General features: G+C 40.1%; 1 protein-coding gene across 1 annotated transcript; it reads right to left on the bottom strand.

Moving 5' to 3' along the window:
- Positions 1-3,221: 3,221 nt before the first annotated feature.
- On the bottom strand, positions 3,222-26,759 carry SLC35G1 (solute carrier family 35 member G1). The gene is made up of 4 exons (XM_050899136.1): positions 26,739-26,759; positions 10,193-10,424; positions 5,866-6,046; positions 3,222-5,343 (listed from the first exon to the last, which is right to left on the bottom strand). Exons 1-4 carry the CDS (start codon positions 26,757-26,759, stop codon positions 4,584-4,586), a joined length of 1,194 nt encoding a protein of 397 aa, XP_050755093.1. The 3' UTR covers positions 3,222-4,583.
- Between the last annotated feature and the right edge of the window lie 106 nt (positions 26,760-26,865).

Here is a 26,865-nt window from a genome sequence, read left to right as displayed (position 1 = left end):
CCTTTAATTAATGCTGAGGGTATTTCTACCCCCTTTTTGTCAAACAATAACTCACATAACATAGGAAATTACTCATTCTGATATACAGAAGTGTTATCACCATAGAAGTCTATGTATGTTCCACCCTGAAGTTACCTGCATCTGCAGGAACATAAAGCCACAACTTTTCTTTGGACGGACAGGCAGTTATGACCACAAAGACATTCTGCTGCTAACTGCAACGTCCTGTTGAAGTCAGTGTTGCACACCTGCTGTCAGCATTGCCAACCCTGAATCCATGCAGGGACAGAGATCACGCTTCTACTACCCTTGTGGGACTAATGCCACAGATGAGCCTACCATGGTTACCATGGTCAGAGAACTGGAAAACAGACTCTTCCTGGTTAACTACTGCTAGTTAGCAAGGAAATAATTTTTTAAGAGGCTGCCTCTCTAGAAATGAACTTTCTTCCAACAGACAGCTCTTGAACAAAAGCTCAAGGAAGAGAAAACACGGCAGGGGGGAAGTGTTTATACTAAATGATGATTAAGGGTAGTACTATCCATCTTGTCATTATCAATTACAGGAAGAGCCATCTTAGAACAGTTTTTGGAACTGGGAAAGAGCCTAGTTTCAGGTTTCAGAAGAAAAATGCCACATTGAGCTAGTTTTTTCACCAATGCTGTTATGCTGAGGTTACTTCATGCCTGGTGTTAGACAAATGCAGGAAATCCATTTTAACTGTGTAGACTGCCCTCGTCTACACAATAAGCTCATCAAATTCTTAGCGTAGAGTATTTAGAGAGCTTTTAGAGCATCCTTTGACAACCAGCTTAACTTGAAAGAAATTGGCTGCTGCACAGTGACAGTACACAGCTTTTTCAGCCATCAGCTTTCTATAGAGGAGTCAGGTACATAAGGCTTTAAGGCTATAAAGTCCCACTGAAGACAACAGATGATTACAGCATTTTGCATAGTAAAGAACATAAGAAACATGCTTGTGATGCATCAGTAACAACTAAATCTTTTTACCCTGTGTTTATGTGCAAAACAATCAATAATTAATTATTATTCTTTCTATTCAGGATCCACTGAAATCAGTACATTGAATTAATATGTTGAAATTCAAGAGAAACTCAACTTTATAGCATAGCAATTGCAATGCAACAATATTCCATCATATTACAGAGGAAGGACTTCCTATTAGAAAAGTACATTTATCGAACTTAAGAATACTGTAAAGATCACAACAGGACACTACAGGCGATGAACATTAATAATATATTTCTGACTCAAAGCTCAGAAAAATAATATTTGACCCTGAGAAACTTGCTGTATTAAAACTTAAAAAGCTAAAAAAGATTTTGAAAGTAAAAATCTATCCAAGAAAAGGAAAAAAAAAGGAAAAAAGGAAAAATCAGAATCTGAAAGAATTGAGGCTTAGCCAGTTTCATTTCAGATTCTCAAACTGTTAAGCTCTGGAAGAAAAAAAAAGTTTGACCATCTTAACAGGAATTGTAAGAAATATTTTCAATTTAAAAAAAACCCCAAGAGTTTAGGGTATCCATACTTTTGTATAATTTCATTCTCTTCAAGGCTTCCAACTAAAATTTAGGTTTTCAACCTACATTTGAGAGGAATAAAAATTAAAAAATTGAGGTGGTTGAAAAAACCTAAAGCTTAAATGTTTTCCATTCCCAAAATCATCTAGAAAAGCTAGTTATAGAAGCTAGCTTGTTATGCTTTATGACTAGAGGAGCCCTAGTCAAGTCCTTCATTCTCACACCAGTTAAACAATTCTCTAAAAGATGGATCAAAATAATGTTCCAAAAAATACAATGTTATCCAACATAGGATCTTGTTTAGATTATTATTAACAACTTAAATATTTAGGAAGGTTTAGGAACAGCAAAAGGAAATAAGTAGATGGAGCCATAAGGAAACCCTATATGTTTGGACAAAGAAAAAAAAATAATCACCTGGAGGTTTTGGCACTACAGGTATGGAAATACATCGAAAGAGTTTCTGCAAGAACTTGAGAGAAAAATTACCAATCACTATATCAGGTTCTTGATTTCAGGTCAGCTTATTTTCTACACTTACTTATGTGTTAAGGGGAAGAAAATAGTCCTTTCTTCAGTAGCCTGTTCTTCTCCACTAAGTGTAAACAAGATTTGTTGAAATCATATGACCTAAAGATCTTTCGATATAAGCTTCCACATTATTTTTATTCTGTACTGACAAAGCAGCATTCATACACTGTAATTTAAAACTATTATCTAATTCCCCTTCCTAATGTTTTCACACTGTCATCAAGTTCAGGCTACTCTGGTTTTGCCCTCTCCAACAACCTTACTGAAAAGTTATGTAGCTGTATCAGCTCCCAGGGCCAGCTTACCACACAACCACATAAGCGCGAGCACTGAGCCAACGGGAGGGAGCAGGGCTAGCTGACAACCCAAGTTTACATCAATATGAACTGCTTTGGAACCACACCTTTGTAAGTGTCGATTTAAACAAATGGATATTAAACATGAAGTGAAGCAGTAAAAAATGCAGTCTATTTTCCTTCCCTCCCCTGAAAGCTGTTGCTCAATGGCAGCGATGGCTGAGCAGCAGAAGAAACAATCCCAGTTTACAATTTCAAGTATTACGTGAAACGGGTGCCAAACTGGAATTTTATTATTACATCAGGCTTTAAAGAGATGTGAAAGCAGTTTCATACTACTCCTGACCTTGTCAGCAGTACCTGAACTGCAGCCTTCAGGAGAAGCAGAGAATGGACAGCTGTAAGCAGGAACTGATTCTATCACTGTAGTGGAATCTGCTTGTGTCCATAAACATATATGGATTCAGGGTGCTGGTTTACATACAGAATCTTGCACAAAGATGGCTCCTCACATCCAGATGCATCCCAAAGTACTATACATACTCCAGTCCTTAGGGACTCAAGTCCCTAGATCTGCCCTACCAGGATGCAATGCTTACTGGCAAAAGAAAAGATATGTGACTAGGCATCTGTAAATCAAAATAAGAAAACATCTGCCACCTTCAGTGATTTTGAAAAAAACATTTATCAAGTCTACAGAACATGGCATTGTCCTTTAGAAAAACGCTAGAGTGAGTAAATAACTGAAAACCACCTCATGATACAAAGGACCAAATAAAGATCCAAGTTAAAACTTTCTTTAAGCACTACTGAGACAAGACTCAAAAGTACATAAGACTCCATTTGGGAAAATCCCCCTACCTGATGCTAAACATATACTCCTCCTCAAACATGAAGGACACTAAGATCAATAACACAAGCCTTTTTTCTTAGTATTTGTTGCTATCAAGATAAAGCCTATAAAAGTGAGATGATGTGTAAGAGAAGTGACTAAGTGCAGATTTAAAAGGGCCAGCTGGAGAAATGGGGCTGAAGCTGCCCACTAACACTGCCTGATGTAGTGTGGATGCCTCCATGTCATGAGATGTGTATGCGTAGCTCCACCCTCCCACCAAGCTCTCCTCAAACCTGTTCTGTAGAATCTCCGCTATGACCTTGGACAACCTGCATTTTCTGTGAAACTGCAATTACTCTGCACTCTTGTAAATTCTCAGGAAATACGCAAATGCTTTATTGTAAATCCTCCTAACTTTACGAAGGCCAAGATGACTTAAACTTGATCTTATAAAGAACTTTTGTACAAAAGAATCTAAACAAAAGGGTCATAAGCAGCATTTAAAATAACCTATATTAAACACCTAAAAAATATAATCTTTTGCATAGAATAAAGAAAAGTGCAGCTACAGCATAATATTCCATACCACAAGAAATGGCTAATTTACGAGTGGTATACAATTAACTGTTGTCTCATCACCAAGACTGCAGCAACGAAAGACATGTTTATTGGGAAAACCACATTAAAAAAGAAGGGATTAGGTTGTTTCATTACGTCTGTAAAGCAAGTGCAAACATTTAAAATTCTTTTTAAAAGAAAGCAAAGCTGATAGAGAATTTTCACAAGTTAATTTTCCCTTGCTACTACTTGGAAAGATGAAATAGCCTTTGTTCTTTTAGAATCCAAATTAAAAATAAATCCCCATTTGGCATCTGTTTTGTGCACAAAAAAAATAATTAGAAAGCTTGTAAATGTGCAAGCTTTATCTGTTCTATAAAAGTTGGATGTTTATAGGATTATAATTCTTCATTCCCTTCTAACTTTTGTACTGCAATCCCTCTGGTAATGAAGCACAGAAGAGTATTAAATACGCCTGGGAGACTGATTTCCACTGCTCAGAAGAATAGAGAAAGGGTCTAAGAAGTGGAGAATCAGGAATTTTAGGAAAATAAAAGCCAAAAAACTATCATCCACTTTTGATCGGAAGCAAGCAACTTTTAAATATCTTTCTACTTCTCATATTTGCATGCCTACGTATGAGAAAGAAAAGCATATACCTAGTCAGTTGTTAAAACATCTTCATTTTAAAAAAAAATCATTTTATTGGATATAACTTGGTACTACAATTTGGTAAATGAGATATTTAAAATAAATATAAATAAATATTGTATATATATTTCAAGATTGCTTGTTTCTGTAAGGAATTAGTGTCTGTATTGTTAGATTTCATTTTGTTTAGCTTTTTTCAAGCTTTGTCGCCACTTACGAATGGCGGTTCCAGAACTACTAGCTACTACACAAAGGGCACCACCCACAGTCCACCAAGTTGGTAGATGATTGAGAAAAAGAATCTGTAAAATAAAAGCAAACACCACATCCATTGTTTTCATTATGGCTACCGGTCCAGCTTTCTCTATCTGTAATGCTTTTGTGAGAAATATCTGACCCCCTAACCCTAACAGGCCTATTAATATTAGAAGAACCCTATCCTTGCCACAATATGGCAAACGCCACTCATTCATAACAAACAATGCTATAACACATCCAATTAAACCAATAACTGCATAATACCAAATTGACAAAAAATAATGCACAGATTTTCCCACCTTCCTTAGTATAACAAAAGTCGAAGCTGCAGATACTGTGCTTGTAATTGCTGCTATAGTTCCTTTAAGGTGATCTGTGTAACTTCCTTCAATCCCCGTAACGTTTGACCCAAACAGAAATGGTGGTCTGGCAATAAGAACCACTCCAGTGATTGCGAAGAGGGTAAACAGAAGATCCCAAATGCTGTATTTCTCTTTGAGAAAGATCCATGCCAGCAACGATGTAAAAACAGGACTACTAAAAGTTATAACAGTGGCATCAGCTAGTGGCATGACTTGGAAAGCATAGTAGAGAAGAATCATTGCGCTAGAGCCAAGGAATCCTCGGAAGAAAAGAAAGATTCTTTTACCTTTTGGTCCCAAAAACCCTGTTCTGAAAAACAGAAATGTCACATTAATGTCACTGGCTTGCTTATTTCATGACCAACATCCAATCACATTTAAATGTACACACCCTTCTAGATTGTACACACCTTTCTAAATGAGGGACTTATCTCAAATATCAAAATATTTTTAACTGCCTGATCACAGACCAATTTATTCCCATCACCACGCCCAATCACATTGAGAGTCCAGAACCTGTTCTTCTAGCTATTAATTTTTTGCTTGCAAAATAATCCAAGAGTATCTACAAACTACCTTCTATTTTTTAAGAACACCACTTCATGGAAGATCAATACATTTGATATAATCCCTGTAGAAACCTCTACAATTCAGGGAGTCAAAGATTCTCAGTTTTCTGAATTGCATTAAGAAACTATCAACTCATCCAAAACAATGCAGTTACGCAATTGAAGTCTGAATCAAAATAATATTGCAATCTGATTTGAGTGAGTGATAATTCTAGATGTATTTTTAAGAAATAGCTTTAAATTTAAACATTTGCTACACTTACTTGTAGTATATTAAACCAGGAAGAACAAATGCCATTTGGAAAACACATCGAAATGCACTCACTTCCACTGAATGTACATCTTCTATTTTTTTAAGAAATAAAGAGGCCACTGAGAAAAGGAAGGCAGACAGTACGGTATAAAACAGACCAAGTCCTGGACACGCAGCTTTCTTCTTTGTTCCTGCAACAGATAAAATCCAGTTAATAATGATCTATTAGAATATTTCTCAGGTCAGGCAGCTCTACATACTGCAGTGCTCCATACATTTGTAGCTATTCTTGCGGTAGAGGTCAGGGGAAGCAAAAGAAACAAATACAAATACTACGTGTATTTACCAGACCTACCTTGAAAATATGTTTCACTGACCACCACAGGTCTCCTTTTTTTCTTAAAGCAAGAGATAAGAGATGAACTCTAACACCTTGGATACAAAACTTCTCACAGTCTACATGAGTTAGTAGGCTTTACTTCTTGGAGGCATCAGACTAGTTTGGATGATTCACTATAGGACTAGCCATATGATTCTGACCACCGCCCAAGGACCAATAAATACAACTGACTGCCAAATGGTCCATGGTCAGATTCTGAAACACTGGAACTTATTACCTTGGGAATCATCTGATTATTGAGTAAGTTAATCAAAGTTCATAAGCAACAATTTAATTTCCTTTCTCACAAATACACACACGTAAAAATTGTGTACAGAACCTCACTTTTGTTATACCTCATGTTTATTTTGCAGCTAAATCACCCTACATTTGACCTAGACCTACAGAAGTTTCATATAACATTTTTATCTTGCTGTAAGAATCCAAATATTTTTCAAATAAACATAAAATAAATTTCTTCTGCTTAAAAATGTGTAAGTGACTGATTTTAAAACATCATAGGCCTGCTTAAAGTACTGGTATTTATCACAGTTCCATGAAGACCTTCATTTCAACTTAGTTATGCTTATTTATCAGACTTTCTCTTCCCAAAGTAGTCTCCCAAGTCTAATGGTTTCTATTCAAGCTTCCCCATTGCCTCAGGCTCTCTTCAGCGACATACTCTTCCTCGTTCCACTCATCCTCTCCACCCTCAACTATTAAAAAAGATAAAAGAAAGCAAACAGAGAGGGTGAACTGCTGCTGACCTCAACACCGTCTCCGAAGAAACCAGCCTTTTTTGTTATTGCTTTGCTGCATAAGAGGAACAGTCTTTCCACTGAACCTAGAGGTGAACACCATGGAAAAGACAACCCATCTAAAAATTTTCACTCTCTCTTTTCTTTCTGTCTGTATAAAACATTGGGAGTTACCTTTTCTTCTACAACACCCTCTAAAGATAAGAGGGAGAACTCCATGTCCCTGAGGCAGTGTTTTGATAAAAGGGTGCCTCATCTCACATTAGTGTAGAAGCCCATGAGCCTCATGGATCCTCTAAAACATAATCAGCAGGGCACTGCTGTGAGTTGCTTAGCAACTAAATATGGTTTTGAGGATTTTTTTTGTTTTGGGTGTGTGGGGTTTTTTTAAGTTAACAAAACTTGTCACAAACCATTTTGATCCTCCTTGAGATCAGCACTCAAGGCTGAGAAACTGCGTCTTACTACCAAAGAACTGAGGCTGTGGGCTGATACAGTGTGTATAGCATTGGTTCTGGCTTTAACATTTCTGAAGACCCAGGCTTTACAACTGCAACCAGAATTTAAAGTAGGCAGAAGGCCTGCTTTTCAAGGAATCCAGCCACACTACAGCTGAAAATGAATGACAGTTTCTACTAGAAATATTTCTATTTAGCAAAAGCTGCTTACATAAAAGTGACTAGAAAAACTACCACCAACCAACACTGGACCGAGACATCTACCAACTATGAAACAGAGTAGATTTTAAAAAAGTTCATGAACTACTTAATGTCCTAATCCACACAGTCATGCAACAGAACTACAAAATCAACAATGTCTCTAATATTAAAGCAAGAGGAATCAGACTGGCCTATAACTGAACTGGGAAATCCAAACCCAGGCTGGCTTATGGATGAACACAGCACAAACAGAACTACTAACTTTTATTTCAGGCATGATAGCTTGTCTGATTACTACAGAACGAAGCCAATCTAAATAATGGGAGTGTTGAAATGGAAAACCAATCAAATTAAAGCAAACTAAGCTGAAAGGATCTTATACCCAGAACTAAGCTTTGGATTTGAAGGAACAAAAAAACCCCAGAAGGAACTCATTTTTGTAAGCTACCCAATATACCAAGCCTATCAGAAACAGTATCTTGTAACACTAGAATTTAAACCATCAACATCTCATATTGCCAAAGCATGTACTCAGTGCAATGAGAAAGTGTTTTATTTCCTTTTAAAAATAAAATGTTACAAGTTCTTCCACCAAAAACAAGAATTGCAGTTCTGAAGAGTACTTATTTCAAAATATGTTGTAAGGAGAAGTTAGGTTAAGATAACATTCCCACCCCACAAAATATTAAGCCTCCAAACACTAGCCCAACACCATCAAAATATTCAAGCACTCATGCTTTTTTAAAAAAGTGTAGCAGTCTGAAAATAAAAAAGTTTCAAGTAGTACCCAAGTCATCTTTTCTGAGTGGCTACAGATTTGAGATTTGGTTTTCCAATTTTATTCCCTGGCCATCTCCACATGCAAGGCTTTCAAACAATCTTCCGCTCCTGTTTTAAGTCCTAGTCAAATGCCTCCCACAACACACCATTTTCTGTGTAAATTATTTTTGTTTGTGTTTTAATGCCATGCTTTCTTGCAAACAGTTTTTATGCTCGCAAAACATATACAGTGAAGAAAATGACACTTCTCACATACATGCATCTTGAGAATCGTAGCAGAGGCAGAAGAGTACTGGCTATAGGGAAGATGGTCAGTGAGAAGACAATTCTCCCAGACCTTCAGGAAAGCCAGAAGAGGGTAATCCATTCTTCACACCGTAAGAAGCAGAACAGCTCTCTTACAGACTTCAGGAAAGCGCCAGGAGCACAACAGCCTGTGTATGAACTAATTATGGTCATGCAGACAAGATCTAGGCATGATTCATAAAGTTCAGCCATTGACTCAATTAACATTTTGCCAGACAGACTACCAAAAAAAAAAAAATTTTTTTTTGGTGAATAAATGCAAGTTTCTCAGGGTTTCAAATACTGTTTTTTTTCCCAAGCTTTGCCTCAGAAGCGATACTAATGTGAATTTCACTGGTGAAGTACGCTATCTCTTCTGGCCTCTCCACAGCTCACTAGCTAACAAAGATTGTCATTTTATCCATTTTCTGCTGGAAAGTAAATTAGAGTCCATATTTAATGAGAAACACATTTTCAGTGAAATTGTTTAAAAATTACACGTGCTAAAGTACTTCAGATAACAACTTCAAAAATTAAAACATAAATGCCACCTTAAAATAACAGGAAGCCACATTAAATTTACAAAAACATGTTGTGTATTTCGCAGTACATTTGTGGCTTTAACCATTCAAAATGACCAAGAAGTGAAGCATGGATTAAGACAAAATAAAGAGTACACTCACACTAAAGCAAGATAAGAATTACCAAGGCAGTCATAGTTGCAAGTATATGGACTTGTTGAACAGCACTCATGCCCCTTCTCAACATATTTACAGCGCCAGAAGTTCACGCTGCTAGAAGGCACCTCTATTTACCCAAACCTGTCAAGTCTTACTTTAAAACTCTGACAACAGGAAGTACTGTTTTCCCGAGGGATAATCGCTACCGAAGCTCTCACAGCCCTACGTGTAGAAGCGACCGAGCAGCAGCCCGCCCCTGGGGACGGGAGCGAGCGGTGCGCGGCCGGAGCGGCGCCGAGCGCTCTGCCCGCTCCCGGGGGGGGCTGGAGCACCGGGGGCCCGGCCCGAGCCAAGCCCGGCGTACAAGCAAAAGGGCTAGCGCCACCGAGGAGGTCGTGCCTGCCGCTTCACTTGATTTCTTCATCAGGGGCCGGCCTGTCCAGTAAAGAGGAGGGGGAGGAAGAGGGCGAGGCCGAACACGCTCGCAGGGGGCCCGGTGTCCCCCGCCGGGCAGCAGGTGTGAGCCGCCACAGCCGGGAACGGCTCGGAGGCGGCGAGGCTGGAGCCTGCCGCCCGCGGGCAGCCGGCGGCGGGGCCGGCACAGGTGCCGGGCCGCCCTCTCCGGCCGCCCGAGCTCGCTCCGCGCCCCGCCGCCGCCGCGTGCGGTGAGCCCCGGTGCCCTCGGGGCCGCTTCCTCTTCCTCCGCCCCGCCGGCAATGTCACCCCGAGAGCGGGTAGCCCAGCCAGGAAGGCGCTGCCCCCCCCCGCCCCGCTTGCCAGACTCCCCCTTCCTCACCAGGTGCCTTGCAGCAGCGCGGCCAGGACAAGCCCGAGCAGCAGCCACAAACGCGGCGCTCTTCGGCGCCCGCCGCCTCCGTGCCGGGCGCCGGGCACAGGCAAGGCTGCCTCGTACCCGCACCGTCCTCCCGGCTCAGCGGCACCTCCGGCTCCTTCCCGCCCGCTGCCGAAACAGCGGCGGCCTCGCCGCCCTGACACAGCACCATGAGGACGCCGGGCTGCCCGCGATGCTACCGGCTCCTCACAAGCCGGCAGGCACCTGGCCTCCTGCGCATGCGGTGCCACCGCCCAGAGCCGCCCGCTTCCCTCCCTCCCCCCGCCCCGGAGCGCCGTACACCGGCCGGGCGGGGGGGCTATAGCAGGTCGCGGCTTAACCACCCCCCCCAGTCAGGCCCCCGCCTGGAAACAGCCCGGGCGCCAGTCCCTCTCCCACGGCAGATACCTGCCTGAAAGCCCGGAGGGAGCCGAACACCCCTCCCGGGCCAGGGGGCAGCGCCCTGCCAGTTCCTCCCCGGCGTCCCCTCAGCCCCACGTTGGCCCCCTGAGAAGGACACGGCGCGGGCGGTGGAGAGCTCTGCACGGGCGCGGGGCCTGGGCCGCGCCGGGGCTCGGCGGGGAGGAGTGAGGCTACGGTACCTCGGGAGGGGGAGCTCTCGTCTCGCCGGAGAGAGCAGCGGAGCTGGCTGCCGCCGGGTGACCGTTAGGCGCGGCCGGTGCCGGCGGGGGCGGGGGTGTTCGGCGGCCGCCGAGGTGCGGGGCGGCGCAGGCCGCGGCTGCTGCTGACCAACTTTCTGAGGCGGTGCGCGTGCAAGGACATAGAACTGTGGAAAACGATGGCGCGAAGTTTCTTTACGGGCGTTGTTGCGTCAGCTGAGCGCCCGAAAGGAAAGTATGTAACTGTACTTCACACGGGACTGATACCTCACAGTATGGGCTCATCAGCCTGCTGATAGGCAGGATCTGCACCGAGACAATTGAGCTTTTATTACAGCTTCTCCGTATTCTCTGTGTCACAGTTTGAAATGCTACTGGTCCAATCTCCACACCGATTTAAATAGCTCGGCTTTCCTTCAGTGGGCCCATTAACATTTAATTGCCATGTCAGTGAGCAGCGGCAGCAGCATCCCTCTGTGGAAGAGCTGCTGCCTGCACCAGCTGCATTCATAGAGGTCAGAATGGAGATGGGAACCTGGTGGGCGATTTAGTCATTCTGTGTGCATATGAAAGGCCTTACAGGATTGTTAGTAGGGTACAAAAATCGTTTAACCACCTTCTCATGGTATGTTTTCCTTAAAAAAACAATGCTGCCTATGTCTCTGGGCAGGGGAATCAGAAAGGGGAGCTGGTGCAAAGAAGTAAGCAAGTAGCCCCTTTTCCTTACCCATCAAGGAGTGCAGAGAAAAAGAAGCAGAATAAATTTCAAATGCTAAAATTCTTCCCTTTTGAGCAAGTTGAGCTGTTATCAATAATTAAAATAGGAACCCTAAGAAGAGATTTATGCTCACACTAATCTTTTGGCTGCATAAATTAATCAGTGTTTGTTTCTTTATTCTTAACAAGGGGAAATGTAATCTATAGCTTTAGCAAAATGAGTACTGAATGGTAAATACAAGCTATTTCACAAAAACTATTTCAGGCTTTCCTTGTCTCTGATTTAGCACACTTTATAGTCCATGCTAACCCCCCAGAGGCCCTAAGTATTTCATTATCTCAGACCTAGCATTTGGTTAATATTACCAGAATTATTTCACAAATTATTCTTAACTAAAAATTAGATGTGTTATATCAATTATTAAAGAGAAATCAATTAAAAGGTTTGTGTTGAAATCGGGATTCTTTCTAAAGATTTACATTATCTGAACTCCTCTTGCTATAAACTGAGAAAACAAGTAAATATCTGCTGCACTAAATATAAACTACTTTTATTAAAGCTCCTGTCAGCATAGTCCTCTACAAAGTCTATATTGAAAGCTTTACTAAACCTTTCCTCTGTGGAGATGCAGCGGCAGCTATATGTCCCACAAAGGGGAGAATCAGGCCAGCAAAATTTCCCAGACAGACATGCTTAATTAAGAAGTTACTTTTGCTTGATGCACTTCCCTGTCCCTCAGAGTTTGGTTTAATTTAGAGAAGGAGGTGCAAATAAACCTGGCAGCCCGCTGCTTTCCCAAGAAACTTACACTCCTCTGTACTCCAAGGCAGCTTTTACAGGTCCACTGTTCCATGAATCGCCAACACGAAGTTAGAGCTGTCCTTCCCCAGAGAAGTTCTGGTGAAAGACAGCAGTGGAGATTCTGCCTCTCACCAGCCATCCTGGGGTGGCAGTCCCGCAGGTCTCTAGGAGGAAGAGCGGGCACGTCCGCTGGCCAGCGAGCATGGAGCAGGCTTGCAGAGTGCACGCACCCACAAAAAGGCCTACCTTCGCAGTCACGAGGTGAGTTACCTCTGTAGTCAGCAACAGCAGAAGCAGCTGGCTAACTTGAGTCTTCAGTGAAGAAAACCAGAGCCAAAACATTTACTCCATAGTACAGACAGAACAAAATTTAGTGAGTTCTTATGATTTCTGGCTATTTGTTTATATACTTTGTTAAAATATGCAGATTATGTATTTATTTTCTAATATTGCCACTATGAAACCCAAAGCAAAATTTTTCAGTGCCACAATGCCAAATACTGTGCTGTAGAGAGTTTCAAAGAGACTGCAACAACCCCCTCCGCACCCCCACATGTCTGGCTTTGAAAGGGAACATCTAAGGGCAGTGTTTGTTTATGCCAAGATACCTAAAGTGTTCTGTTTGCTTCTGGTCAAACTGCCAGGCTTGTCTCAGCTTGAGAGCTTCCAAGTTCTGCTTGTAAAGTGCAACCCTCTTTGAGTAAGGAGGGCACTTCCAAAATGACAGAGCAGTTGCAGCTGCCCAAACTAACCAGTGCGCAAATGTAATTTGCAGTCACGCTGCCCTAGATTGGAAAATTAAGTAGCTGCATAAATGTGACAGGTCAATGTTTTATGCAGCCCTTTCAAGTACAGATTAAGCCTCATCTGTGTAATACTGTGCTCAGAACCAGCTGTTCCTTTCTCCAGCACATTGCCAGCTTGCAGCCAACACTAGAGCAGTAAGGACCTCCTATAGTATCTTCCTTGAGTGCAAAGTCCATAAGAAGAAGCTTTAGTGAACTTGGGCAATGTGACCATTGAAAATTAAACTGCAGCACCAGCTAGAATGGCATTTATCTGGTTTCCATAATATCGTAAGTGCAGAGAAGGAGCCGCCTTCTCCTGCGTAGTCACCACTCTCCACACAGAGAGTTTTCTTGGGTTACTCTTTTCAAAGGAGGAATATTCTCATCCTCATCCAGAATTTAGGCAGACAGTTTTTGTCATTATAAATGCCAGGAACAAGCCAGTGCTTCATTGCAGGTTGAGATACAGACCTGACAGGTACATAGTAGAGTACTGTAATGAGTCACTGGTCTGGGTCTGTGTGCCTGGTGAGGGATCCTTTGGTGTTCGGTTTCCATCTCCCTGCCTGCAAGTGCTGTCTCTGGCTCCTCAGAGTGGCTTTTCAGAAACTCTTAACAGGCACAAATGACAAAGCAATTACATGAGTTTTGTGGAGAACCGTGGGAGTTTTCTATGAGATTATGAGAACTTTATCCACTATCACATCATTACTTTTATCCACCACTGAGATATCCTAATAAGCTTTTTGAAACACTGCTGCCTCTTGGAGGTTTAGTGAGAACTAACTAATATAAACCCAGGGAGCCCTGGAACTGAACTAGCCCTTCCTCGCCTCACCTAAGGGCAGCACTAAGGGCTCTGCAGAGCACTGGCGGAAGAGGCGGCTGGCTGGATTCCTGGGTACTGCACATGGAACACCCTGGTGACATCTGTCCCAGTTTGATCTTAACATAGCCTTGCCAGCACAGTTATGTACTGCTTAAGCTATAAAAATAGTAGAAGATTTAAATCAACACAGCAATCCATATAGATGGCTTCTATTCTGTAAAAATGCTAATTCTGTAAAACCACTTTTAAGATCTTAATTTGGGATTTAAGCTGTCTAGCAATAAATTCATTAAAACTAATACAGGCTAGTGCAAAGGAAGTAACACAATAAATAATAAACTTGCATTTGTTCCTTTCCTTCTGAAAAGGTTTAACAAAAAAATAGATAAGAATTACTTTATCAGCTTCTGAAATGGATCCAACTCTTAAGTGCATTGTAATAACCATTTACCTCTGCACCTGAATGCCATAAAACAGATGATTGCAGCACCAAGGAGTTTCATTGTCCCGGTCATTCATTCAAACTTCTGGTCAACCCAGAGTTGTTTCGGAATCATGGAATAGCTGAGGTTGGTGGGCACATCTGGTGCCTTGAAAGGTTGTCTAGTCTAAACCCCCCTGCTCAAAGCAGGGTCAGCTAGAGTTCAGGACAGTGTCCCTTGGGGTTTTGAATATCTCCAAGGATGGAGACTGCACCACCTCCCTGGGCAATGTGCTCCAGTGTTCAATCACCCTCACAGTAAAAAAAAAAAAGAAAGGTTTACAATGAATGAGGCCTTGTAGTCTCACAGCCCAGTGAAGATGTGGTCTATATGAGCTGCTGCTGCTCCATCAAAATTCCAGTGCATGTCTTAGTGGTTTTTTTGTCCATTTTATGTGCTAGAAGACGCCCATATTTTTCATCTTCCCTGTTAAGGTGGACGGTGAATGATACTCAGTTTTACCATCACCACAAATTGCTTCCACATGTATGTATATGAGTGTTGTACAAATGTTTAATCTTGTGTTAAAGAGTGTGTTCAGAGTATCACAGTTTTCTTCCTCCTGAGTTGGTGGTTGTACTGAATAGTACTATAATAATAGGAGATAGGCTAGAACATTGTAATAATAGGGAATCCTGCGATTATGGTCAGTATAATGGAGAGATCCTGGGGCTCTTTTTAACTGCGTTTTTCAGATTGCACTATTAGCAGTTGCTGTTCAGGAGACTGAAAGTACTGAGACAAGTACATTCAGGTAGAAGTAAGGAGTGTATGTAACGAAAAACTGTGGTTTGCTGAATGAAAGATTATTTTTTTTACTCCTGAAGAATTGAAAAATAATGGATAAGCAGGACAATATTCAAATTCTGCTTCCATACTTGTTAGTGTGCTTTCAGTCCAGTATTAAAGGTGTGCTGCTTAGCTGATGTTGGTCACATAAAGGTCATGCAGCATTGCTTCTATCCTCAGATGGCTTAACTACACTGCTTGCTAAGCAATCAAGTCTCTGTAGCTAGTATTCATGGGAGGATAAATTAAAAATAATTTTCCATGTACACTGAACACTGTAAGCTTAGTGTTTTCTTTCTTGTATTTCACATAAACTTCTGAAGAATTTATGCAAATCTAGATGATGATCCTTAAATTAAAAATATTATGTCATTTTTTGGTTCTCTTTAAGCACGTGGAAAAGGCTGTTACTCCAATACATCTTGGACAAAAAAATCTTTTATTTTAACCTCTTAACAAAAAAGCTGTCATCTGATTCTTTCTCTTTCTTTCTCTGTCATTTTGTGTACACTGAAGAACATGAACATCTAAGTGAACCAATAGAGTGAACTTTAGTAGCTCACAGGTAGACAAGAAAATGAACGGTAGTACTGGTTTTGTTGATCATAAATGTATTTGCCACAGGCCAAACCACTGTAAGTTTTGTAAAGCACGGTGGCAGGTGACATTTGGGTATTTGCCCTGGTACTCAGAGGAAACAGCAGCACTTGCTGTCTTAGTGCAGTGAAGTTTTACAGTTTGTTGTTATCAAGTATGCCCTGCTAAAAAGGCAAAACTTAACTGAGTTAAGCTCAATGAACAGAGTTTTTAACAGTAAATGTATATGTACACATCCTGTGTGCCTCTCTCTCAGGTTTATCTCAGGTGCATACACATATATGTGTATGTACTTAGTTTATACTGTGAGACAGTGAAGGTAATGAACAGAATTCCTACATGTTTCAAACTAGCAGTGCTTTATAAAACATACATTGTCAAGGCTATTACTTCTACTTCTTTAGGAGAATCTATATTTTGAATATAAACTTGGCAAAGCAACCAGTGTGAAAGCCTGAATGTGGAAAAATCTCCTTTCTGGCAAAAGAAGTGTGGGTGGTGTTTTATTCAGGCATATTGTTTCGTTTTGGTTGGTTGAGGGTATCTGAGTCCTCACTATAAGTAAAAGTTTTTCAGGAAAGTGCATAGAATTTTTTTTTTTATACTAGAGGAACATGGATTCACTGTAACACAGTAACTCTCACAATTTCTTTTTCAGTTGTTTATTGGGGCCATTTAAGCAGTGAAGAGCTTGCAACCTTGGCATGTTCCCTTTCCCTTACTGTACTTTCTGATCTGATGTGTCAGTACTATTGTTAGGAATGCAGAACATTATGAGATTAGCTATAAAACTAACTAAAGGTCTGTTCCCTTTGAATAACTCTTGACTCATAAAGAGTAAGATCATCCAGTGCATACAGAAATGCACCGTGAACAAAAAGAAAATAAGAGAAAATGAACAAGGAATCCAGAAAAAAACCCGCAAACATTGATGGCATTTGAGGTACAGAAGAGAAGAAATGAGCATGCTAGCATTTATGTATGCATTGCCCTGGGTAGATGCTTCTCCTGGTAAGCATCTCCTCCTGGTAGCTGCTTAAATTTAGCTAATAAAAATAAAATAGATTATTTTATTTTGGAAATATCTAAATTTAATGTTTCGACATTTTCAGCCCCCAACATCTTTTTCATTTAAAATTATTTCCCAAATCCATCCCAATTTCCGGATCTTTCAAAAAATCATGTTTGGCAATTTTGATAACTTTACTTGTTTTTTTCCACCTCTTCCTTCCAAAGAGTTCTTGGAAATCGCCTAGGAACTTGTCCTGTTATTTAGTGCAAATTGCCACTTAGGTATAGCAGAGATTACTATATAAGCTTGTTCAGCGCAGCTACCAAAGCCAAAGGTCTTGGACGAGGGAAGGGCAGATATTCTTTGAACTATAGCTAGAGAAAGCAGGAGCAGGCAGCAGGTATCAGTTATCATTCTGCAACATGCTTGAATAGAAATAATGTAATCGTGAAATACATACTCTTTCTAAATTACTCAGAGAATTAGTAGTAGACAAGGGGAAGTATTTTCTTCCTTCTTCATAGCAGTCAGCACTGTGGAGAGAAGAGAAAGAGAAATAAAAAATTATATGACTTTAAAGTTCATGGTGATTTTCCAGAGATTTCTTTTCCGGCAGGCAGTACAGTACAAAAATCAGATAGTAGAAGTAGAACTTCAGTGCCATTGAGTGTTAGAGCTCCCAAGGAGGAGTGGAGGAAAGTGGAAATTGCTCACAGTTGCCACTGATCATTTTTGCTTGTTTTGTTTTGTTCTGTTCTATAATGGCATTTGTGGCTGTTAAAAGAAGATAATTTGTTCAATTATATTTTTTCACTGTCACCTTAACTGATTTTTTACAGCAATAGGAATGACTGAATGTATAGTTTATCTTCGTGGAAGGGGAGGGAACTATTTCCATCAGCTGCATTTCTTGGCACTTACATGGTACGTTTCCTATTCTGTACGCTATCCGCCTGGGGCTGCTCTGCAAGGGCAGGAAGGGGGAAACTTCCTTACTTGCAACTCCTATGAATTATTAAGCATTCGTTTACATGCCTTACTTGAAGGAGATTATTCTTCCTTGGCTTCTACTTTTCCCCAGAACAAAAATGACATACAATGTACGTAACCTTGTCACAGGTGATGGATCAGTATTAGTGTATTGGGACTCTATCATACATATATATATTTATATATATGAATGATATATTTTTTCTATAAAACACATTTATGTTCTGTATTTATATAAACATATGATATATATAAAACACTAACATGATTTAGCCTGTGCACCTCTCATCTTGTTCTGACGTGCTGGTGCAATGTCTGCTCCTCTCAATTTGCTTGTACTGGTATGTTCAAAGGGGAATGATCTGAAATGCAACCCTAACTGTTGTTGTTATGGGAGGAAAACCTTGCAACACAGGTTTTAAAACCCTTTCCATTTGTCAGAGTCACAGATATAGGTGGGGTCTTTTATGTTTTCATTATTTTTTAAGTGAAGTCAGTGCTCCTTCATTATCTCCAGGAGCTGCAATGCAGAACAGCATTCCTCATAATAGAAAAAAACCCTGCTGGTGCCATGCATGCAGAATGTACCAATTCTAGGCATTTTGCTGTCCACAAGAATACTTCCTTAAGGCAGGAAGCATGGTTTCTTTTCCTTCCTTGCTGGAGGCTGAGAGGGTATCCTGGGAAATTATCATGCTGTATTGCCCTTATTCTTTTTTTTTTTTTTAATAAGCGTCGCTTCTGGCCAAGTAGGCAGGACGTTGGAGCACATGAACCCTGGTCTAACTCCGAATGGTTATTTTTATGTCCCTCTAACCTCAGCTAGCTCAGATCCTGCTAACAGTGCCAGTGTGGCAGCCCCTCAGGAATGGGCTGACCAAGCTTTTGCAGAGTGCGCTGATCTCTGCAATCTGTTCCTGGCTCCCCAGCAAGTGGACGCTAAGTGAGCTTGGGCTTGATGACACACACAAGCTGATTACTCCTTCTGAAATACCAGCAAAACTGGGAATGTTCTGAAATGCAAGAGCTGGCATCCTCAAGACCCTGCTGAGTTGTCCTTGTCTCTGGGAGGAGTGCCTCCGGTCTGTGGCTGTACTTCAAGGAAATTGTCACTGTTGAGGCACACGTGGAGCTTGTTCCCGTCTTCCAAGGGCAGCTTCTGGGCTGCCTGTTCCTTGCGCAGGCACAAGGAGGGCTACAAGGTACTCTCAGACAGGGAACCAGAACTTTGCAGTTTACTGGCTTGAGAGCTCTGGTTGTATACAGTGATATCACTGTAGCATAATTTATTTGTACTAGTCTTGCCAGGTACACTCTACAGTTCATGTCATTAAATTAACTGATTATTTTTCAATTTTACCTAGTTACATTTATGCATACATTTAGACAACAGTCACAACCACCCCAGTAGTAGGATTTTTTGAGAAGCAGTTGAAATTAGCTTCCTTTTTTCTTCTTCTTAGATCCTTTGATAGTGTCACTGCTCTCAAAATAACTTTACAGAAATTCTGAAATGAGTTGTAATTCTGGAACAAACGTTCATTTCCCATTTGGTTCAAGCTAATACAAGATGATTACCCTAGTGCTGTTGCAGTTTGATGTACTCCAGAACCCTGTATAGAAAGGCAGAGCTTTCCTAGCGGCTGCTGTACCAGGTATTTTTTCTTGGTCTCAGCCTTGAAGTGAGTTTAGTTTGAAGGAGTTATTGTTATCTTAAATAATGCTAAGGAAAAGTTAGAGTTTAAGACTGGACTAATGCCAACGCATATGGATTATTTAAAAGCAGTGGATTTTTATTGGTGTTTGCAGTTTATAATCCAGGTAGCTAATGCCTTCAAATGTAAACGTTAAAAGGATGTTTTCTTTTCAGTAATGTTCTATATATCAGAAAATTTAGACATTCACAGGTGCAATTAAACTTTGCAAAACCAAACAGATTTCCTGACCACAAACTATGGTTTCTGTTCCAGTTTTGTCCTTTTTCTTCCTTTGTTTTGCACTCTGGAGCAACATATTTACTGGTGTTTTTCCTGAATGGGCAGTATCGTTATGTTATTGTATATGGAGGACAAAAGGGAGCAGGATAGGGTTTTCAAATTTCACAGTTATGTGGAAATTGTGAAATTTAGGGTTGTTTGTTTGTTTGTTTGGGTTTTTTCCCAAAATTGGCAAATTTTTTTGTGTTTTAGAAATTACTCCCTCACAGGACAATACTATTACCTGGTTAATCATACGGTACTTTGCAACTAATATTTCTACAGCTCTAATATTAAACTCTTAATAATAAGCTTATAAAAAGACTGAGTTCTGTTCTTCCTAAGGGAGTCTATGTCTGTCAGGATTTACATAGCTGAAGCTAGCCAAAGTTGTGCAATTACATTTTCAAGCGCTTGCAAATAGTTTGCCAAAATTTTCTAATTGTTGACATCCTTGAAATACATGTTGCCGGTATCTTACAGATTTTTTCAGTGTTCGTGTTCTCAGTATTGTAAATGTTTCTGAACAGCTAATTCATATGTACGTCTTACATATTTTATTTTGTGAATCTCAGCAACAAAGCTGAGCTAATTTCTGAGCAATGTGTCTCAAGGACTGAAAATAGGAAATGCCACACTGGAGCACATTCATTATCCAGCTGCTTGGCTGTCCTCTTGTCCAAAATGGCTACAGCCAGATGCTTCTGACAGAAGTCCAAAGAACCTCCTCTTCCCTAATAATTATAAATTATTTTGAGTACTAAAAAAAGAGAAATACAATTTTTATTTAATTTGTCCATGTTTGACTGTTTTCTGAATGCCATGTTCTTGTTCTCAACAACTGCCTATTGCAATGAATGCCACAGTTTAATTTGGGGGGGGAAATATTTTGGTTTATGGCTTGGTGCTTGCTAAAGTCAAGTGTCATCTTGTTCCACACCTTCAATGAGTTTTTCCACATTTCTCTGAGTCCTTAATCATTCTGCAGTGTGTTTTTTGAGATGGCTACATTTAGTACTGCACGCAGTATCTCAGATAAGGCAACAGCATTGATTTGCCATAACATGTAGTGTTGTACTCTCCCTACTATCCTGCACATGTTGAAACATTACTTGCTTTTTCCTGTAGCTGTATATTGAGATCAGTGTCTTGCTGAGTTGTTCACAACAATGTCAAGTTGCCTTTCTTTACGGCTAATTTTAAACCTTGCGAGCATTTCTTTCCTATGTATAATATTTTGCATTTCTGGACCCTGAACTTCACTAGGCAGCCTGTCCCGCTTGTTTAGTTACCTACTTTCTCCTGAAATTTTACACTTCCATTTTCAATTATCGTTTCAGATATTCGACCAGGTATAAATGCGGATCTTACTGGTCTGAAACTCCGCTGATTATCCCATGAACTTTTTATAAAAATAGACACGATATTTGTTACTTCCAGTTCTTGTGCACATAAATGGTTTTTAATGAAGGACTGTGTATTCTTAGCAGATCAGCCTGTTTATTCTGATGTTCCTTCAGCATTCTTGGTTATTCATCATCCGGACAGGTTGACAACTTGCTAACATACTGCTGTCGCTATCCAGGCCTTCGAACAGGAAGTGAGAATGGGTCAGAAAGACCTTTTTCAATTGAAGTAATACAGTAGGAAGCATAAAGTAAGGCTGAGTTGAAAAAAACTTCTGAGAATTCAAAAATTGATTTGATGAATGGGAGATTGGGAACAGTAACATGATTATTGCCACCATCCACTTCAGTTTATTTGGAGAATAAATAAACAATTATATGAATATAAATATGCATATTTGGGGGCAAATTGCTTTCTACTGTAACAAATTTGAAGATAGAAGTATTACACCAGCATAACTAATTGGAGAAATTCAAAGTCTCAAAGCACAAATACAACACCACTTCTGTATAGCACACTGGAGGTCTTTGTAGCTATAGTTCATTTCAGGAAAATTCCTGAATAGGAATAAGGTTAGGCTGGCCTCTGAGCACTTTGTTTAAGTGAATTATAAACAGAGACATGCCTGTAGCACCAGCCATTAGAATTCAGAGTCATCAGTAATGAAGAAAAGTTGCCATTAGCAGTAAGTCAGGCAGTGTACCGCAGCTTGGTCTTGAGGAATCGAACTCCCTGAGACGTGAACATTTATCAGTTAGTTCCCAACCACAAAAACATGTTTAGCCATTCTATAGGAGTCTACATCACAGCTTTACTACCATGCTCAGGTCTCCAGATCAGCAAGTATGGGAGGAGAAGGCTTGCAGGCATATGAAAGGTAGCTGCAACTGTCTGCAATACGTATTAACAAATTGGAGAGAAAACCTGCGAGGCAGTGGGGGAGGCATTAACAGCTGAGTGAATTGAGTGTTTGGGTTTACATTTTCCATCTGCTGAACCTGACTTAACTTCTGTCCTGCCCTGGCAGGGCTCTGGCCCTTTTGGTGGGTGGTACTGCTTACTGCTTACTGCTCCATTTGTGTCACCACTGTTGAGATTGATGTAACAGAGAGATGTCAAATGGAAAAATTGCCACTGTGCTGGTCTTGGCTGGGACAGAGTTAATTTTCTTCATAGTAGCTAGTATGGGCTATGTTTTGGATTTGTGCTGGAAACAGTGTTGCTAGCACAGGGATGTTTTAGTTACTGCTGAGCAGTGCTTACACAGAGTCAAGGCCTTTTCTGCTCCTCACACCACCCCACCAGTGAGTAGGCTGGGGGGGCACAAGAAGTTGGGAGGGGACACAGCCGGGACAGCTGACCCCAACTGACCAAAGGGATGTTCCATACCATATGATGTCATGCTCAGCACATAAAGCTGGGGGAAAAAGAAGGAAGGGAGGGACATTTGGAGCGATGGCAGTCGTCTTCCCAAGTAACCGTTAGGCGTGATGGAGCCCTGCTTTCCTGGGGATGGCTGAACACCTGCCTGCCCATGGGAAGTGGTGAATGAATTCCTTGTTTTGCTTTGCTTGCGTGCGCGGCTTTTGCTTTACCTATTAAACTGCCTTTATCTCAGCCCACGAGTTTTCTCACTTTTACTCTTCTGATTCTCTCCCCCATCCCACTGGGGGGGAGCGAGCGAGCGGCTGTGTGGTGCTTAGTTGCTGGCTGGGGTTAAACCATGGCAGTCACAAATTGAGATCATGGAAGTAGTGCATTAAGTTTGTAAGCCTCTTGCTGTATTTTGCAAGAACTGGGTGATCATCTGGATTTTCAGGGGTCCCCACTGAGGAGGAACACATGTGTTTCATGGTAAGGAAAATATTTCCTTGAAAGGGAAGACTCCTGGACTCTTGAGACTTCCTGTGGGCTTATATTCTGTCCCTAGTTGTAATATTTTGGGGATGCTGACTTCTCTGCTTTTCTTGGTGCTATTATCAATAGTGTTCATCAACAGTCTGAGGACTGTTTGTTACTGCTGTGGTTTAAATATTCTTTATTTTCCATTGAATACTAACACAATATATTGTAATGCTCACATACATAAATACAGCTGTTAGACATTTAGCTTCCCACTAGAACATATCAAAGCATATCACATATATTATTAACTATGCTAATAATTGTTTCCCATCCTCAAGTGTACTTTGAATAGCTGTTATCACCCCTTCAAATAAAGTTAAAAAAATAAAAATAAGATAATTAAGAGAAGTTATAATTAAAATGCAACTCCAAACCAATAATACAATTTGTCCCTATTTCTGTTTGTTTTGTTACCTTACAGAATGAGATTTTCCCTTACTGAATTTTCTTCTTAGTAGGAAGAGTGCATTTTGGAATATTTTTTCAATGGAAAATAAGTAGAAATAAAAAACCTGCAAGTCCTAGACATTACAACAAACAAAAAAAAAGCTACACATGGTGTAATATCAGGTATTCTGAATGTATTTTATATATCCCTTCCAGAGTAGAGAATTGTATATTCTTTTATATTTGTGCTCCATTAAAAATATAATGAAGTAGTTGTAGGAATACAACATAATTCCATTAACAGTTTTTTCTGTCTTAAACATTAACATGACTAAGCAGCATCAAGGATCAGCAGTATCCATTAATAACCTTCAATATACTTTCTATAATACTTTTAGTACTTTACATACTCAGTCATAAACAAATTGATTAGGGAGTTTAGAAAATCCGTTACAACCGCAGAAGACAACGAGTCAGCCGTAGTAACATAGACTTCGCTGAAAGAAATGGATTTTTTTAAACAACGTTTTTAAAAAGTATCAATGTATATGTGATAAAAAGTTCTATTTTAGTTTTTGTCTGGGACTTCCACTGATACCAGAAGGAATACTGAGCAGAGAACCAGGACGGAATATGGCCTCATGCTCAGAGGAGCTGTTAAAATGCCCAGCCTCTGAAATTAGGCAGAAACAGCATAGGGAGCCACCTAATGAGCCTTTACACTCTTCTACATTAAGGATCATGAGTTCTGTTATAAAAATACCCCAATTCCTTATGTGGTGCAATGAAATGCTGTACTTGCACAATAAGAAACTGGCTGTAGTCCCTGTGAATCTCCACCTGACATAAATTGACTAGAGAAAGGGATTTTCAAAAGAGAACAGATTTAGATTCAGCATTTTGTAGTGATTATTTGACCTTCCAAAAATGACAGAGGCATCAAGAACTTCCCGAATCATTAGTGCTTGACTACAGGTAAAATTTCCTGAAGGAACAAACAAACTGATAACACAGTTGCATACTTCAGCAGATTAACCCAGCAGATTAATCCCTTACCACCCTCTACTGTACTGTGGCTAGTTTTACAGGTATTGTGAATGTAAAATTCTAGTGACTTACACCCTTGCAGGCTTTTAAACTCTTCCTTTAAAGCCAGGAGTAACAGTGAATTCCCATAAGTCTGTCATATTATTTCTGAATAAGTTAACTCAGGAAAACAATCATAGCACTACTATAGCATAGGGCATGTAGCTGGCTGGCTCTGAAACATAATTCCATGAAACATAACCTTCTCAGGGTACAATTGTGAGGCAATATATTGGGGTATAGTGTTTGTAAATAAATGTTGGTAGCAGATTAGCAAGGTTATCCAGCTCCACTTAAACTCAGCCAGATGTCCATTATATGTCCATAATGAGAAGGATACATAGCCATTATCTATATAATTTGATAAAGAGTGCATGTAGGCAATATAATGGGAGAAATCAGATCAAAATCAGTGCATATAATTCAATAGGACCTTAAGTAAAAGACCGAAACAAAACACAAGATGAAGTAGAAAACAGTTCATGATTTGCTGGTCGATTGGAGATTGGTTCATGACTTTCCATTTCATTCCTTTGCCATGCAAGGTGGATTGAAAAGAGATGGACAAACTGAGTTGGCAATCACAGATGCACAGCCAACATTGAGAAATAATAAAAGAGATTATTTGGGTTCATCTAGGGTTTGAAATCGTGCTCATATAAAAGCTAAAAATTTATAAATGAAACCTGTCAAGCAAGTGATGATTTATCAAGATGATTTTTGGAAATGTATTTATTAAGAAAAAATTTGGAGGTTTCAACTGTGAAACATAGTTTAAAATCTTTCTAGTCACACTGTAAGTATTTATGGAATAGGTACTTATTAAGCCAAATACTGACCAGAGCATAGGCAGCTATGGATAAAAAGGCATCAGAAAAATTAGCTTATTAGAGTAGTATTGTTCACATGGGATTTTTTTCTTTTCAAATAAAATTTAATATAAAAAACCTCTATTCTTTATTACAGAAGCATACTGTTTAGGACTGGCTTCTTAAAATATACATTATATGTCTTTTTTCTTAATGATTATTTTTCTGCTGCAGGTGCTCTCAGCAGCACCATAATGCTCTGCCATTTTCGGGGTCTCTGTGAGTACAGGGAGCAGCCAGCTTGCAGAATTAGCTTGTGTGATTAGCTGACATGCATAGTATGATAAGTCTTATTTGCCAGTCAGCATCTGTGAATGCTGGAAATGTTGGAAATGTTAGAAATGTATATAAACAGGCACAGTATTCATGTGTATATTTTAAAGATGGCACTGAAGCACAAGGCTTGGTAACTTCAAGTGAAGTGCAAAGGTGTCCAAATCAACTTGAGCTCTCTTCCTGAGCTGCACCAAATGATCTTCATCAGCAGTATAGGTTTCTCACAAGTGATGCACTAGATGGATGTAAACAAAAGTCTATTTTAACTTTGAGTTTGTAATAGATTTTCATGCCAAATTCAGACTTGGCGTAATTTAACAGATATAGGTAGCTTTCCTGGAGTTGCATATGCTACACCAACTGAATTTGTCCTGCCACATTCAAAGTTCCCTGAATTTCAGAAGTATCTGTTACTAAACTTCATTGCAGTATAGTGGAAAAAAAAGACTTCACATTCACTAGCTCCATTCAGAATAATGAATAAATTCATTGAAGATTAAATAATTGCAATTACAGTGGAAAGACTTGACAGAGACACACAGAATTCATGCAAGTGATGTGTGACAGTTCAGATATAGAAATGACGCTAGCTGAAATATAAGCTGTGCTTCTAGCTTTCAGCACAGTAACAGCCCCAGTGTTACACCAGAGATTTGTTTTGCGCTGCTTCAGCATGAGGTGGAGAAAGACAGACCTTTACATCGTCTTTTATTCTGTTGATTTCTTTGTAAATTTTTAGAAAATCGGGTACTTCCAGCTATACACAGTACAAAGCCCCATCCTACAACTGGATCTATATCACTGAACCCTCCATCCTACAACCGGATCTATATAACTGAATGCTTTTTTCTGGGTGGAGTCCTGTTTAAATCAGCGAAGCTTCACATAAATGCTAGGATATGTCCAGGTGATAATTTATAGGATTGGGATTCAATGCTGTATTTTTATCAAGGACTTCTTGTTATATGTAAAACCCACCTGATCTTCGATATTGGGCATCTTCCATGCAGTATGACACTGCATTGGGCAATATGCCTTCTTGGGTTTATTTTATACGTGTATAACGTATACACAAATAAAAAGTATTACCTGCAAATAATATTTG

Source organism: Gymnogyps californianus, chromosome 6, assembly GCF_018139145.2.
Source record: "Gymnogyps californianus isolate 813 chromosome 6, ASM1813914v2, whole genome shotgun sequence".
Taxonomy (NCBI): Eukaryota; Metazoa; Chordata; class Aves; order Accipitriformes; family Cathartidae; genus Gymnogyps; species Gymnogyps californianus.
This window is presented reverse-complemented; position numbering and strand designations above follow the sequence as displayed.